General features: G+C 48.8%; 1 protein-coding gene across 1 annotated transcript in view; it reads right to left on the bottom strand.

The window, feature by feature from the left end:
- The window catches only part of LOC106889947 (tetraspanin-15-like), a 74,077-nt gene extending 56,554 nt beyond the window's left edge, over nucleotides 1-17,523 (bottom strand). The window contains exons 1-2 of the mRNA XM_014945469.1: nucleotides 17,417-17,523; nucleotides 10,872-11,057 (exon numbers count right to left, since the gene is read on the bottom strand). Coding sequence (XP_014800955.1) covers nucleotides 10,872-11,057; nucleotides 17,417-17,503 — 273 coding nt within the window. The 5' untranslated portion in view covers nucleotides 17,504-17,523. The remainder of the gene's footprint in view (nucleotides 1-10,871; nucleotides 11,058-17,416) is intronic.
- Nucleotides 17,524-17,769: the final 246 nt, after the last annotated feature.

The following is a 17,769-nucleotide window of genomic DNA, read 5'->3' as shown; positions in this document are numbered from 1 at the left end:
AGGAACCGGTCGTTCCCTCTTGAGAAACGGGAACAGCTCGAACGTGCAGCCGCGTGAAACGCACCCAGTGCGGAGGCGAGAGATAAATAAATCTTTCATTCTACCTGGGAGGCCACTAAATCATCCCCTTGGCAAGCACCTGCCTCCTCCTCTGCCTTCCTGGAGACCACGGAGGAGTCCGTCCGTCCCCCGTTTCACGTGAGCACAGAAACGCAAAGAAAACGCTTTTGTCCCCAAACTGAAACTTGAAGTAACACTTTTATGGAACCGTTTCTTCCTAATGACACGTTGGAGCTTTCTCCCACGCAGCATGGCCTTTTCTCAGGGCTTGCTTTTCTTCTGAAAGACACTTGCGTGCAGCTCTTCCTCTGAAAACCCAAATAATTGTTTATTCCCACGTAGAAACAGCCTTCGTGGTTGCTTTGAAGCAAAAAAAACAACCCCAAAATCTGTCAGGGATGTCTCCTACACAGATAAAATGAGGACAACAAAGCCCAGATGATGAGACTTTGCAGAGCATCTTCTGTTTTTTAGCAAAACAGCAAGAACCCTCTGCCCAAGACGCAATTTTATTCACACAAATCATGTTATTTCATTTAAGGGTCAGGTAACATGTCCCTCCTGCCCATCCACCCAGGCTGGGGCTCATGACCCCTCTCTCTGGGTTTCACGCATGCATTTGCCAAGCCTTAAGTCAAAAATGCACATTTCCTTTATGCTTCACAAGCTAAACAACCAAGAAACCTGGTTTTAACCCAAAAAGAGCCAGTAGCCTTACAAATAATCAATGGGGACTCCCTGGGAGCCCCAGGTAGGCAGCGTGGTCCATCCTTCAGGCCCCCATGACCAGCCCTACCTCCTCCACATCCCACAGATGCTTTCTCTGCCCCTTTGAAGACCAAATCTGCTCCCCAGACCTGAAAAAAAGACAACCTTTTTATACACTTTGGGCCTCTATAGCCTGCAGCTGGGTCCATTTTTGGCTGCTGTTAACCCTTCCTTGGCTACAGCCCCACTTGCTTCTCTTCCATCTCAAGACCAGGAGAGATACTGCCACTAGAACATGTTCATGTTCCCAAAATCCCAAAGAAAAGGAGGTTTTTCTGAATAGAGATGGATGTCGCCTCTTAGACCCCCTCCCTCCATCAGTTCCATGAGCGATGGCTCCTTTCAAATCTAATTTATTTCGGAGTTTGAGGGCCAAGCAATCAAATTTCCCCTCTTTCCAAAGATCTACCTGTTGCTTTCCCCCTCAATCAGGAAAAAATATTTCAGTGGCGCAGTTGGCTCAATTCGCTGCTCCAGGCAGTTCACCAGAAACTCTTAATGCAGATTAAACCACTCGAATGCTATTAATATCATCTCAGGCTTGGCAAAAACCCCTCTCCTCAGCCTTATTCGGGTGCCTGCATCGACCTGCATTGACTTTGAGGGATGCTGGGGAACCACCAGCAGTTCTCTTTAGGGGATAAAAATGCAGCGTGAGCTAGAACTTCTATTTATTAAAAATTCATATTGAGAAGGTAAGTAACTCCAGAGACGTCCATAAATAATCCATGCCTGGAGGATTTCTGGAAGGATTTTGTATTGTCAGCCCTTTCCAGGGCTTTCCAGCAGCTAATTCCCACTAATTCACTGCGAGGATGGCTCTCATTATTGCAATGGTTAATTTAATGATCAGATTAAAAAAAGAAAGGGGGGAGCACCAAGGAAAGAAATGCAACGTGCTGGGAGTTTGCTGGGGAGGCTCGTCCTACGAGGCTCGGGAAGAATAAAGTATGCTTTTTCTGCTTGCAAAACCTTCCCAAACTGCTCCTAGAAAGATGGTGAATGGGGACACCTCAAGAAATTCAATGGGAAAGTGCCAATAATTAGCGTGGCAAAAGGATCATTAATTCCCCTGGGCTCCAGCCCCCTCAGAGCCCAACCCCAGCCACGCAAATCCTCGACTGCTCCTAGAAAGATGGTGAATGGGGACATTGAGAGAAATTCAGTGGGAAAGCGCCAATAATTAGCGTGGCAAAAGAATCATTAATTCCCCTGGGGCTCCAGCCCCCTCAGAGCCCAACCCCGGCCACGTAAATCCTCCTTTAAAGCACGTTGTGGTGATTAAAAAGCCCCAGCCAGGAGGTGAGCAACGTTTTGCGGAGGAGATCGGCCACAATTTCTCACACAAAACTCCTTCTCTTGCCCTGGGATTTCCCACTTTGTCTCAAGCAAATGAAATAATAATAATTAAAAAGGATTGAAACCCACAGACTTAAAGAGAACAAAATAGACGGGTAAAAAGTGCTGGGGGGGTCCCCGCGGGGCTTTTTCTCGCTGTATTTTGGGGGGGATTTGGGTGTTGGAGGGTTTTTTGCAGGTCGGTCCCATCCAGGAGGAGGCTGCGGATGCTCGTTAGGCAAATAGGGAGCGTGGGGAGCATCGGTGGTACCTCGGTACCTGCCTTCTCCAAAGCCCTTTCACATCGTCTTCGGTCCGGAGCACAAAGCTGGGACTCCCCCTCCTTTCCCTGGAAGCTTTTGCTCCCGAGTCTGGGATGTTTCCAGCTCCCCCAGCAATCCCAAAGGCTCGCTGCTGCACAAATGTCAGGCCCTCCTCGTTCATCCACCCCTCTGCGAGGCTAAGCAGAAAAAAAAAACCAAAAAAAGCCATCAAGAAAGTGATATTTTTTGTTTAAAGAAGCTGCAATCAGAGCGGGATGTAATCAGCAGGCTTAGGAAGAAAAAAAGAAATCTATCCAGATCCCTGAGTAAAACTCTGCAGGAAAGGAGTTTCTTCAATCGCTTTTTTCCAGCAGGTTCTACTTGTGTGCTAATTATCAGGAATTTAGTTTTTGGTGACTTAAAGCAGCACCATCAAAACCAGAAAATATTGGAATATCTGGAGAAAACTCTTCGTTGTGGATGGAGAGAGCTGAGCCCCCGACCCCGGGGGCAGAGGACCCCGGGCCCCAGGGAGCATAAAGAGAAATGGGGTTTTGCAGTGATGCTTTACACAAAGTAACGCCTAATTAACCTAAAATTTACCCTCAAGCAGACAAAAAGCAAGTGAAAAAACACCTGGTGACCTCACTCGGGGTTATAACCCTGGATGAGTTCAAACACAGAAATGCAGCTTCATTTCTCATGCAAACTGTAACCAGAAGGAACCTTTTATCGATCGAGTTTTCCACCGCGATCGATGTGCGGTATCAAAGAATGGGTTGGGTTGGAAGGGACCTTAAAGCACCCCCCAGTGCCACCCCCTGCCCTGGGCAGGGACACCTCCCACCAAACCAGGTTGCTCCAAGCCCCCTCCAACCTGCCCTTGAACCCCTCCAGGGATGGGGCAGCCACAGTTTCTCTGGGCAACCTGGGCCAGGCTCTCACCACCCTCACACCAAACAAGTTCTTCCCCACATCTCAGCTCCATCTCCCCTCTTCCAGTGTCAAACCCTTCTCCCTTGTCCTATGGCTCCCCTCCCTGATCAAGAGTCTCTCCCCAGCTTTCCTGGAGCCCCTTGAGGGACTGGAAGGGGCTCCAAGGTCTCCCTGGAGCCTTCTCTTCTCCAGACTAAAAAGGCCCAAGTCCCTCAGCCTTTCCTCATAAGAGAGATGCTCCAGCCCCTCATCATCTCTGTAGCCTCTGCTGTCCCCTCTCCAGCAGTTCCCTGTCCTTCTGGAACTGGGGAGCCCAGAACTGGTCCCAGTGCTCCAGATGGGGCCTCCCCAGGGCAGAGCAGAGGGGCAGGATGACCTCCCTCCACCTGCTGGTCATACTCTTCCTGATGCCCCCTAGGATGTCCTTGGCCTTCTTGGCCAGAAGGCATGAGCTGGATGCCCCATGCAAACCCTCTGCTCTCAACCCAGAGGATTTCCAGCACCGTGAAACCACGAGGAATTCGCCCAAGTCCAATCTCCAAGTGGTTTAAGTGCAGGCAATACCCCCACAAACCATTAACTATTTCACACAACTCTTCCAAATGCAGAAGGAAAACAAGGAGAAGGTGCTACTTACTGGTATTTTCACCTCCTTTGATTTAAAACTGGTTGAAAGTGGCTGCTGGGGGGTGAGGAATTAGCGCTGGTGACGCGGGCTTTATACAGCACCTCTCCAATATAGGTTTTCTGCACAATTTTTGCCCCTTTTCTCTGCAGGATTGGGAAAAAAAACACCCCAGCTGTTTGGACCAGCTCAGGTCTCCAAGTGCTCCTTCACACGTGCGTTATCCTGATTGCTTTTATTCAGGGCCCCGGGGGCTGCAAATCACTGTAGGAGCTGACTCTCTTCCAGGGGGGAATTTATCTTCCCAGGAGAAGGACAATTCTCCATCCACACAATAGCTCGGTGATTGCCAACCATTTTCCCCTCGCAGCCCTACTGGCTCCCCTCTTCAAACCTGATGTGTGTATCTGCCATTTCCCAGCCTTTAATCTCTTTATTTACACGTGCAATCAGGGGCTGGAGAGGTGGGGGAAAGGCACATTTCAAACCCCAGCTCGGGAAGCCGCCTCGTAGGTTCAACCTTGAGAGTAAAAATACAGAATTGTATATAAGTAAAATAAACAGCGGAGCTGGTGGAGGTCGCCGGAGTTTGCCTTTCACATCGTGCTGTGCCTGACATTTGGAAATAGCAGTATAGATATAAATATACATTTTTATATATATTTGTTTTTATATCTATACCTATATATATGTATATATGTGTGTTGGTTATATATTTATATAAAAATATATTTTTACATATTTTATATATTTTATATTTATATATTCATATATGCTTTATATAAATATTTATATAAAAGTATATATATTTATATAAAACACCCACAAAAGGCCAAAAGAGCTGCCACAGCAGCTGATCTCTCGCTGCCACAAACCCAAGGTCCAATCCTGCCTTGGGTGACAAGTTTTGGCAAACCCAAGGCAGGAGAAGAAGGACCCTGAAAGCTCACCAAATGGCGAAGAAAAATGGGAAAATTTGATTTCTTGGCCTGCTCCAACCCTCGTCTTTCTTCTGTTCTGCATAAAATAAACGCAACTCTATCAGAATTGCCTCTGAAAATTCAGGGGTTTGCTGACTTTTCAGAAGGTGAAATATCCATGGGATGAACACATGGATCCCAAGCCCCAAGACAAGAGATGCTGAGTAAGATACAACACATCTCTGGCAAAAACAGCTTAAAAAAGCCATGAAGAGGAGCCAATTTGGGCATATTCAACTGCAAAACCCAGTTGCCAGAGCAGCCTGTCCCACTGCATTTCCAGTTTCTCAACCAAATCACCCCAGAACCTCATTGAGCCGGAGAAATATTGATTTTTACAGTCTATTCACTCAATCACCCCCAACTCCCCCAAAGCAAAGGCGAACCATCTGCATCCGACTCCACGGCTCTTCCAGCCTCGCAGACGTTAACGGTGACAGAAGAAACTCCATTTCCAACCAGAAACTCATCTATTAAATACAAATCTTCCTAACACCAATTACACACCCCGGCAGCTAAAACCCCCAGGTTTTGCCTATAATTTTTTCTAAGAAATTTGAGCTGAGGATGGCAAGGAGGCGGTGGCTTTTATTGAATAGACTTTGCTCGGGTTATTAGAGAAAGTCATTAAAGACGCGATAATCTGGTTTATGCCCGGGGAAGAGTTGTGTGGTTGTGGGTAACAATTACAGGTGACGACTGGAGAGAATAAGATTGAGAAGGAAAAGATTAAAACCAAAATGTAATTTGTGATACCTTGCAGGGCGGATATTGGAATAATACATCAAGGAGCGGATTTAGGAGCAGGGTGGCTTTTCTGAACTCTTTTGCCCAAGAGAAACGCTGGTCGATTTTTGTCCAGGCAAATAAAAATCCATCAAAAAACAAAATCCAATAAATATTTTATAAGGGAAAATAAAAATCCATCTCTCAGCAGTAAGTGACTGAGATGAATGAGGGTTATAGAAGCACGTACACACCCGCACCCACACTCCGCCTGTAACAAAAAGGTTATTAATGTCTGACTGAGATGAATGAGGGTTATAGAAGCACATACACACCCACACCCATGTAACAAAAAGGTTATTAATGTAAAATTTTTGTAGGGTATTGAAATTTTTTCTCCTAAGTGGAGAGGAATTTATTGCCTGCTCTCCAGATTAACAAGACGTATATTTAGATGAAGAGACAAGTCAATTTTTATTAGTGGTTTGAATTTTGGGTGGTTTTGTGTTCATTGTTAGTTTGGGTTCCCCAAAGCCGCGCGTGTGGGCATTGGAGCAGCTGCAGGACATGGGGCACACAAGCTCCTGAGAACCCAAAGGGCTTCACACATCGATTTTCCAGCAGCATCAATATAAGTATTTTCATTCTGCCTCATCATACAATCTCCAGGGTCTGTCCCGAGCCCACTTTTGGGGCTCAAAGGGCAGAGATGCCTCCTCTGTGGTCCCTGCTCCACCAGATTCCCCCCTCAAGGTGAACAGATTACAAAGCCCACTGACCAATAACGCCTTTTCAAGGGTTTTCCTGGTAAAATTTAGTGGAAAACCAGTGAGAAACAACTTCTACAGATGAAAAGAACCCTCAGTCTCCCACATCAAGAGGCTGCTGCAGGACAGAGGATGTCTGAAACTGAAACCCCCCTGTGAATTCCTGGTAGGAGCACCCACTTTTGGGTGCTGGGTGGAAATGCTAATGCATTTCACAGCCAATTCCAACGTAAAAACAAGGGAGAAGTCCAGGTTTGGCCACATGGCTTTGCCAAGATGACCATGAGCAGGTAGAGTACAAGAAAGCATCGAGTAATTCAGTGCCATAAAACCATGCCAGCAGCAAGGGTCTTCCCAGTGCAGCCCAGTCTCACCGGGGAACTGGTTTCAGATACAAGGCTAGAGCACTTTTGCCAGGATAAGCTGCATCTCCACCAGGAAAATGCTAATCCAAGGTTGCTCCCTACAGACCTGCAATTCCCCCATGGCCCATCCAAGGTGGCAGAGCAAGGCAGAAGTGGACACGCCAACACATACTCATGGCCCAGGTTCTTAGAGATGCTCTTTAAGTCCATTTTTTGGTCCACTCTGAGCTTGTAATGCTATTTTCTACAAGAAGAGGCAGAAATTATGCTTTTTACCTCTGTGCAGAGCACAAATACCTCCCAGATTTGTGGGACTGTTCAATGCCCACACGAAGAACACCCTTGTTGAACTCATTATTGGGAGCATTTCCAAAATGCTTCACTGCCATCCTGCTCTCCTCCTCGTGTTGATGCCCATCAAGCTGAATACATCCACGGTGGAAAGAGCTTTTCAGCTCCAAAACTGGGAATTAGGCTGGATTTGTTATCAGAAACGGACAGTGGTTTAGTGGATCCATGGGTTAGTGGTGGACTTGGCAATGTTGGGTTAACGGTTGGACTTGATGACCTTAAAGGTCCTTTCCAACCTAAAGGATTCTACGATTCTATGAAACATCACTTCATTTATTTGCTCCTGGAAAATAGATAATTAATGGAGTATTGGGCCAGTTGTGCTGCTCTGCTGCCAGCTAAAGGCAGGGGGGAGCCTCGAGCAACCCTGAAAACCCACCACCCAAAAATACACCGTATTTCCACACACGAGACAAACATCCCCTTTCTTCTATCCTAGCCAGAAGGGATGCGAGCATTATTGTGCGTAATAACTCGCATGGATATTGCTTTATTTATTCCACATGGCAGGCGTGAAGCTGCTTATATCCATGGGGAGAAAAAGCCGACCCAAACGGGCAGGATTATTTCTTTTTCTCAGCTGCGCCCATCGCAGAATTGATTCGACCGACAACCTGTGAAACACAGTTAATGAGCTTGGGTTTCTATCGCCCTGAGTCACTCGAAGGATGAGATTTCCGACCCTTCTGATGTGTCAATTTTCCACTTCCAAATTCGGTGCGGGTTTGTGGAAACAGGGCATTAGCCGTGATTCATGAGTATTAGCACAGAAAGAAAAATATAATCGGAAATTTGAAGTACTTATCCTTCTTGGGACTATAAGCCTGGATAGAATGAACACAATACTCTACAGCTTTAAAAGCAGACAAACGAGAAAGAAGATGAAATGTTCTCCACAAGCAACATAACTCCAGCCTTGGCAGAAAAATATTTCCTCGGCTCAGAAGCTACAAAGCTTTGCTGGTTGCTTTGACAGAGAGGGAAAAGAGGGTTATGTGTTAGAGGTGTAACTGAGTCCAGGCAAATTCCCACTGCTCTCATTTAGCATCCAAACAGAAAGAAAAAAAGGCAGTTGATTGGGAATTAATGAAAAATTAATTTTTAAGCAAACAAGCTATCAGGGCTATTTAAACACCGCAAGCGTCACTGGGATGGGATGTCTCTGGCCACCCACTTGGAGACTCCTCCAACATGTGGGGTCGGGAGGCAGCTCTTGAGTGGAGCAGAGGGTTCTGCCCTGTGATGGAGATCCGATGAGAAACCTCCCCCTCTGCTCGCTCTCTGCCCAGCCTTGGTCCCAGGAACCTTCCAGAAGGCAGCACAAACGGCCACCTATCCCAGGTGGCACAGACCCAGGCACATCAAAAAAGCAACCATAATTTCACCTGCTCACGCAGAAGCAAAGACAATATTGGTTTTCCAGTTTGGGCTCCCGTCTGTATTAATTGGAAATGCAAATGCCGAGCAATTTTTAAAAAGCCATATTGCAAGTGAGAAGTAGCTACCCAGAGCGTGGGGCTTTAATAAACCAATCAACCCAAAGCAGTGGGAGATGAAGGTGTAATGCAAACCCTTGGCATGCAGGGCACGCGCGCCCCGGCAGGAAGGCTCCCTGGACCAGCGCGGATTATTCATCTGAAAGAAATTTCTTCACTGAGAAAACATCAGATGCAGCCCAGGAACTGACAGAGCTGTCACGGAGCTCGTCAGTGGATGTTGGCCCTGGCCGAGCGCGATGGAAGAGCTTCGCCCCCATCTGAATGGAGGGAATGGATTATAATTCAGTTTATAAACCCCTGCAGCCTCCTCATCCTCCCTGGGGACAGAGGTGTTAGCCCAGAGCAAGGGCAGGGATGAGCTGTAGGGAGGACGGGTGGTCAAACGCTCAAAACCCCTGGAAAACAGGTTAGGAGCAAAGAGCTTTGCCCTACTGTCCTGGATCTCTTCTGGTTTGGATTTCAAAGGTGATTTTTCCCTCCGCTGAGAACCCCCTTGCAAAAGGAAATGAAGCTATTTTCTATCGGTGTCATCACGGCTAAAATAAACTTTATGAGATGGGCTCATAAATATGAGGAGGAACTTCTTGACATTGAGGGTGGCAGAGCCCTGGCAGAGGCTGCCCAGAGAGGTGGTGGAGTCTCCTTCTCTGGAGACATTCAAACCCACCTGGACACGTTCCTGTGGGACCTGCTCTGGGTGGACTGGCTCTGGCAGGGGATTGGACTGGGTGATCTCCAGAGCCCAGATGGGCTCATATTTATGAGATGGGCTCTCAGCGCCCAGAATAACTCCCTCGTTACCCCCCGAGGAAGGCAGCAGCACTTCCAGCAGATGCCGGGAGGATTCAGCCATGGCTAACGGGGAAATGAGGGTGCCAGCTCTGTGATTTAAACACATCCTCTCCCCGTTACCCCTCCACTGGCTTCGTGGCTGAGCTGAAAACACCAACCAGTCACATCACGCGAGCGTTTAAATCCAGGAAGGAGCACACTGTTGCTGTAAGTCGTTGGTGGCGACTCAAAGAATCACAGAATCTTAGTGGTTGGAAGGGACCTCCAAGATCATCGAGTCCAACCACATTAAAAAAAAACAACCAAACAAAAAATAAAACCAAAAAAAACCACAACCCAAACCCAAAAACACCACCCATCAACTAAACCCCAAACCCACAACCCCACACACAACACCCCACCACAAACCAATAATCTCGGGCACTAGAGCATGCCCTGAAGAGCCATGTCTATACGTTTCTTAAATCCCTCCAGATTTAAGAAACCTCCCTGGGCAGGCTGTTCCAGTGCCTGACCACTCTTTCAGTAAAGTAATTCTTCCTAATATCTAATCTGAATCTCCCCTGCCGCAGCTTCAGACCATTTCCTCTGCTCCTGTCATCATTCCCTTGGGAGAAGAGGCCAACCCCCACCTCTCTGCAACCTCCTTTCAGGTAGTTGTAGAGGGCAATGAGGTCTCCCCTCAGCCTCCTCTTCTCCAAACTAAACATGCCCAGTTCCCTCAGCCTCTCCTCATAGGACTTGTTCTCCAGACCCCTCCCCAGCTTGGTGGCTCTCCTCTGGACACGCTCCAGCACTTCAATGTCTTTCCTGTAGTGAGGGGCCCAAAACTGAACACAGCCCTCGAGGTGAGGCCTCACCAAAGCCGAGTACAGAGGCACCATCACTCCCCTACTCCTGCTGGCCACACTATTCCTGATACAGGCCAGGATGCCATTGGCCCTCTTGGCCACCTGGGCACACTGCTGGCTCATGTTCAGCCGGCTGTTCACCAACACTCCCAGGTCCTTTTCTGCCAGGCAGCTTTCCAGCCACTCTTCCCCAAGTCTGTAGCGTTGCCCAGGGTTGTTGTGACCAAAATGCAGGACCCAGCACTTGGCCTTATTAAACCTCATCCCATTGGCCTTGGCCCAATGATCCAACCTGTCTAGATCCCTCTGTGGAGCCTTCTGACCCTCAAGCAGATCAACACTCCCACCTAGTTTGGTGTGATCTGCAAACTTACTGAGGGTGCACTCAATCCCCTTGTCTAGATCATCAATAAAGATATTGAACAAGACTGGCCCCAAAACTGAGCCCTGAGGGACACCACTGGTGACTCGTTAGGATATATTAATTTTCCTCCTTGTCATCACTCAGACCTTCCCGAGGGCTGCACGGAGAGCACAGGAACAGCCTTACCATCTTCAGCAGCGTCCGGTTGTCCCTGAGGGAGCCCACCGTGCCCACGAAGGAGACGCCGAACATGGTGGAGCCCAGCAGGAGGAGGATGACGGCCGGAGCCAGGAAAATCCCTTCCAGGGTTTTGTGCTTCTGCCGCTCCACTTCGGCGTAAATCCCAATGCACAGGATCACAAGGCCGAGGATCTGCAAGGGAAGCGTGGGACGGGATTCAGGCACCAACGGGGAAAAAGCAGAGGCTTCGAGGGAGAAGCAGAGGTGGAAGATATCCCAGATGGCCAAGGAAAACCCACCCAACTCCAAGCCATTTAGCACCCAATCCCAAAGAGTGCCATCAGCGCTTGGCCCATCCCCGATGTTCCAGGCTGGGCTGCTCTTCCTCTTGCTGGGAAGGGGAGATGTAATTCCAGCATCATCAATCCAGCTGGACAGCTTTAAGCTGGTTTTTGCTGGGTTTTTCCTCTCCCTTCCCTGCCCTTATCTTTACAGACTGACCAGAATCACAGGATCACAAGAGGTTGGAAGGGACCTCTGGAGACCACCCAGTCCAACCCCCTGCCAGAGCAGGGCCACCCAGAGCAGGTCCCACAGGAACGTGTCCAGGGGGGGTTGAATGTCTCCAGAGAAGGAGACTCCACCACCTCTCTGGGAAGCCTCTGCCAGGGCTCTGCCACCCTCACAGGAAAGAAGTTCCTCCTCATGTTGAGATGGAACTTCCCATGTTCAAGTTTGTGCCCGTTCCCTCTTGTCCTGTCCCTGGGCACCACTGAAAAAAGACTGGCCCCATCCTCCTGACACCCACCCTTGAAGTATTTATAGGTGTTGATCAGATTCCCCCCTCAGCCTTCTCTTCTCCAGACTAAAAAGCCCCAAGTCCCTCAGCCTCTCCTCCTAAGAGAGATGCTCCAGGCCCCTAATGCCCCAGATGGGCATCTTGGCCCTTTCCTTGGGTTTGACAGTCATTGACACCCACAGACCCCCCCAAACACGACCCTGAGACAGCACGATCCCCAAAACCACCCATTTCACTCCAACATTCTTACAGCTGGCTCGAGCCCCGACTCCCCCCCAAACCCTCTGCTCACCCCCTCTTCTCCCCCCAGCACCAACGATTAGAAACTCATCCAAGTGCACCATTACAAAGTGCTTTTGATCCCTGGATGAAAAAGTGCCATCACGAAAAGCAAGGGATTATTTATGACAACCTTCCTCCCCCCTCCCTTCCCTCCCCATCAACGAAACAGCTCTGATTGAAAAAGAGATGCCTAACGATGCCGGGATGAAGCGAAGCTCCGCAAAAAAGAGCAAAAATGCTCTTTGCATCCCTTCAGCTCCTTCAACATCAAAGCCACGAGGCGGTCCCCGAGCGGTGGGTGCTGTCAGGAGCCGCTCCGTCGCGGCCGTCGGCCCCGCGGCGCAGCCGGAGGCGAGCGGCTCCTCACCCGGCGCCGAGCTGACACCTGAAAAGGTCAGTGAGGAAACCCAGGAGCATCCACAGCCCTTTTTCATGCTGCTTTTTCCTGCCTCCCCCCACCCCAAACCACAGCAGGAGCTCCTGGCTGCAGACACCTGCACTCAAAAAACCTACCCCTCCAAAGAGGAGAAAAAATTCCGTCTCTCCTGGTTCAAGGACTGGCCAGAGACAACCACCACCATCGATTCTACCCTTCCAAAAGCCTTCATTGCTCCTAATGAGTTTGCTCAAACTCTTCCTGCTAATTCACACCAAATCTTTCATTTTCATGCAAAAATCACAGAGCCCTGGAAGAGGCTGCCCAGGGAGGTCGTGGAGTCTCCTTCTCTGGAGACATTCAAACCCCCCCTGGACACGTTCCTGTGGGACCTACTCTGGGTGGACCTGCTCTGGCAGGAGGTTGGACTGGGTGGTCTCCAGAGGTCCCTTCCAACCCCAATTCATCCTGTGATTCTGGGATGCAAAACCTTTGCTTTTTGGGGGAGTTGATTTGATTTTTTTCTTCTCTGCTCTGCCTGGACACCATTTCTGGTGTGGTTTTGGAGCTGTTTTATGCCTATCAACCACCATTGGCTTCCAGGCTCCACCTCATCTACAAAGGAATTGAAACTTCTCCGAAAGTGAAATTTAGACTCGTGATATTTCAGTTATTTGAAACTAAACAGAGAGGCCTATTTCTATTAACAGGCTTTTAATCACAGTTTCATTTTGATACTCTATTTTAAGCGCCAGGTTGGTGCGCTGGGACTGGCTTTGATTTAATGTTTATCTCTTATACGGTGTCCCAGGAAATACATTTGGCTTTGAAGGCGGGGGGTAGACATTAATGCACACCCCGCTAATCCCCGCCGTTCCTCCCGCGTGCCAATCAGAACCACTTTCTCTGTTTTAATTAATCCATCTGCGAGGCAGGGAGGAGATCATGGAAAGTGCACGGAGCAAAGCCAGGAGGGGGGTCAAGGGCTGGATGCTCAAGGAGCATGCTTGGGATGGACTTCACCTGCCAGCAAGGGGTGAAACTGAGGGGGGCTTGCAGGATGGACACGTGAATTGCTTAAAAATAGCTTTTTCCAGGGCTGAAAGCATCCTTGAAAAATTTAAAGGACATGGCATACGTGAGGCTGCTGGTCCTTCCTCCTCTCCCACAGCTTCAGGCTGTCAGAGCACATAGAATCATGGAATGGTTTGGGTGGGAAGGGATCTTGAAGACCACCCAGTGCCACCCCCTGCCCTGGGCAGGGACACCTCCCACCACACCAGGTTGCTCCAACCCCCCTCCAACCTGCCCTTGAACCCCTCCAGGGATGGGGCAGCCACAGCTTCTCGGGGCAACCTGGGCCAGGCTCTCACCACCCTCAGGGGAAAGAATTTCCTCCCAAAATCTCATCTCCATCTCCTAATTTTTGATTTAAAACTCTTCTTTCTCATCCTATGGCTCCCCTCCCTCATCAAGAGTCCCTCCCCATCTCTCCTGGAGCCCCTTGAGGGACTGGAAGGGGCTCCAAGGTCTCCCTGGAGCCTTCTCTTCTCCAGGCTGAACCCCCCAACTCTCTCAGCCCCCCCTCCCAGCAGAGGGGCTCCAGCCCTCCCTGCATCCCACTAAAAATCCCACTGAACACTTAAGAGATGCCACATTCCCCTTGTCCAAGACCCAAAAGACCCACGTAACGGGAGTTCCCCTCAGGCAGTGGCAGAGCCAAAAGGTACCACAAATCCATGGGGACAACGTTCACCCGGCCCAAGCAGCACAACCTTGAAGCCTGCCAAGGGCCAAGCGGCAGAAACAGCTCGTTCCAGGGTGAACGGCGTTAATTGGATGAGTCAACGCCGCGCTAACGTGCACAACCTTGAAGCCTGCCAAGGGCCAAGCGGCAGAAACAGCTCGTTCCAGGGTGAATTGGATGAGTCAACGCCGCGCTAACGCGAGGCAATAATTTCTCCTTATTCGGGAACGCCAAAAAGTCACGATGATGGTGGTGGCTTCAAGCCCACGCAGACCCCATGAGTCAGAGCAGCGGTCCTGGGAAGAGCAGAGGGAATGGGCCATCACTTCATTCTCCATCCAAGATGACCAGAGGTGCAAAATTAAGGGCAAAACTCTTTGTTTTTCAAATCCCAGCTCCCGGCGGAATCGTTCTCCCCAGGTTTTGAAGACCCACCTGCCTTCAAACCAGCAGAGAGGGCTCTCCTGCTCCTCCTCAGAAGGTTTTATTGTAATGTGCAGGCGAGAAATATAGATGATATAGAAAGGGCTGAATGCTTTTAGTCATTAAAAGATAGAATCACAGGATTAATAATACAGCGATTAAACACATCACATAATGCTTAACTGCTGACGGTACGTAGGAATGTAAAAAAAAAAAAATTATGCTTTCATAACGGTCAATTAAAATAGCAGTTTTCAATTTCATGGGAAAAGTAAGAAAAGGAAAGAAGCATTTCTTTTGGAAAAGAAAACTTCAAATCTGTGCTCTCTCGACAGCGAGGATTAAATCTCCCTGTATAAAACCAGCAGGTCCCACCGTGATGCTCAAACATCTCTGCCGTTTGCTCTGGTTTAAAGCCACTTTCTGGCTTATCCCACACTCCTTGACTGATTTTCCCACCTATAAATAAGTGTTTTCATTAGAGGAAAGTACTGGAAAGGATCAAGCAGCATTAGGTCTGGTTTTCTGCAGACTGGGACAACCCCACTCTAGAAAACTGTGATCAATCCCACCCCAAACCTCCTTGATCCTTCGTGATGAACCAACTCAAGTCTTATTCCTCTGAATTTTTATCTTTGTGTGTGTGTGTGTGTGTGTGTTAAATTTTTAAAGTTCCTACAAAATTTTTTTTTTTTTTTGAATGCCTTTGACCAGAGAGAAACCCAGCCCCGGTCACGTCTGGTTAAGGAGGCTTTGAAGGGTTCGTTAGCGCCGTTGAATTAATAAGGCGGCGACATATGCAAATGAGGCCAGAAGTAGGTCAAGAGGCTGAAACGCTCACAGGAGCCGCGCCATCCGGGGGGATTCCACGGGGGAATGTCCCAGCACTAGGACCGACCCGGGGCCAAAGGCAGGCTGGGTTGGAGCACTCCAAAATGGTTTTTATGCAGCTATTTTTCCATTTACTGGGAAATTATTGAGTCTCATCTTGCCAGGATGCCCCCCTGAGCCTCCCAGCAATTCATAAGGATCTGATATCGAGATGGTGAGGGTTCAGTCCATCGCTCAAGTCTTATTCCTCTGAATTTTTATCTTGCCGGGGGGTGATGTGTGTTAAATTTGTAAAGGTCCTACAAAATCTTTTTTTTTTTTTTTGAATGCCTTTGACCAGAGAGAAACCCAGCCCCGGTCACGTCTGGTTAAGGAGGCTTTGAAGGGTTCGTTAGCGCCGTTGAATTAATAAGGCGGCGACATATGCAAATGAGGCCAGAAGTAGGTCAAGAGGCTGAAACGCTCACAGGAGCCGCGCCATCCGGGGGGATTCCACGGGGGAATGTCCCAGCACTAGGACCGACCCGGGGCCAAAGGCAGACTGGGTTGGAGCACTCCAAAATGGTTTTTATGCAGCTATTTTTCCATTTACTGGGAAATTATTGAGTCTCATCTTGCCAGGATGCCCCCCTGAGCCTCCCAGTAATTAATAAGGATCTGGTATCGAGATGGTGAGGGTTCAGTCCATCATTAATCTACGTTTGCAATCGCAGCCCCGACCCGGGTTCAGATTAGGGGAGCAAAAAAAAACCAAACCAAACCAAACCAAACCCTGCCCCTTCTCCCCATCCCCACAGCTGCTTTCTGGGAAACCCCAAACCCGGTGAAACTCAGCTCTTCAGGGAAACCAAAACTCCAGCGATGGGGTTTCCCGCAGATTAATTCTGCAAGCAAAAATATTGTGTTTTTCTTCACCCAAAACTCAACCTGCAACTACCAATGGGTTATGAAATGTGGAATTTTTGGGGTCTTGCTGGGCGCAGCAGGAGTCCCACGAGGGCCCTGGCCACCCCATGAGAGATACCCAAGTCTCCTCTCCCCTCCAGAGCTTTCCTACCCAGCAAGCCACAAGCAAATCAGTGAGATGCTCCACAAAAAAAAATATAAAATCCCCTTTTTCTTATTGTCATTCATGCCCTGGGGTGGGGACAAGTCACTCAGGGCAGTGGGACAAATGGGCTTCACCCTTCCCAGCTAGCACTGCCCTCTCAATGAGCTCATTCATTTAAATAAATAAATAAATACATAAGGAAACAGAAAGCGTTTTCAAACTCTCTCTGTTACCCTGTTTACCTTTCTCAGCCTGCCTGGGGAACTCAGGCAGATATTTCTGCAATTACACCCATACAATTAGACACGCATTCCACTATACCTGCCCATCAGGGCAGCCACTTGGGGTGGGGAAAGGTGATTAATTAGACCTTGAGAGGAAATAACTCTAAATATGGACCGGATTCTCCAAGATTAACCCCAGGAAGGTGTTAACTTCCTATCTCCTGCATTAAATTGAGGAGTCGCAGCCCCTCAAGGGATGGGGAATTTCTTGCTCCGATAAGGTGTTTGCACCTCCCAGGTGCCAGGGAAACCTGGGGCTCAATGATTCCAAACTGCTTAAAAACAAGCTTTATTTTTGCCTCTTAAAATACCCAACCTGGCTAAAATACCCGCCAGGTGATGTCTGTTTTTACCCCTCATCCCTATGGAAGGACACAAAGGCAACGGCCGAGAGGGGCAGGGGGATACGGGTGGCCCCATGGGTTCTTGTGGGGTGAAAACATGAAATTTCCCTGTTTACGCCCCAGACGCCTCAAAACACAACTCACAGCCTCGAGGGATTCACAAGACAGCTCTAGGGGAAGGGAGATGCTCTTAAATCCACCCAAACCCACCGTTTTACCCAAAATTGCCCGGTTTGCACCCAGCCAGGGCCAAGCTTCACTGCAGCAGCATTTCCTGCGAGAATTTGATGCTTTGGAAGGGGGAATTTTGATGCTGCAAAGTAAAATCCAACCCACGGGGGTGGCGTGGCTGGGGAAGGGGAGGGGGAGGAGTAGAAAGACCAGGAGGGACAGAAAAACGACCGGAGCACCTACCGAGAAGAGGGTGGCATAGATGGACAGAGCAAATTTGATGCCGTAGTAATAAAGGTGGGAATTTCGGCACTGGGAGGCTGGAGCCATCCTGGCAGCTCCAAACTGGAGGGGTTAAAAAAAAAAAAAATTATGCTTTCATAACGGTCAATTAAAATAGCAGTTTTCAATTTCATGGGAAAAGTAAGAAAAGGAAAGAAGCATTTCTTTTGGAAAAGAAAACTTCAAATCTGTGCTCTCTCGACAGTGAGGATTAAATCTCCCTGTATAAAACCAGCAGGTCCCACCGTGATGCTCAAACATCTCTGCCGTTTGCTCTGGTTTAAAGCCACTTTCTGGCTTATCCCACACTCCTT

The sequence above is a fragment of the Calidris pugnax genome, unplaced genomic scaffold (assembly GCF_001431845.1).
Source record: "Calidris pugnax isolate Ruff unplaced genomic scaffold, ASM143184v1 scaffold120, whole genome shotgun sequence".
NCBI classification, from domain to species: Eukaryota; Metazoa; Chordata; class Aves; order Charadriiformes; family Scolopacidae; genus Calidris; species Calidris pugnax.
This window is presented reverse-complemented; position numbering and strand designations above follow the sequence as displayed.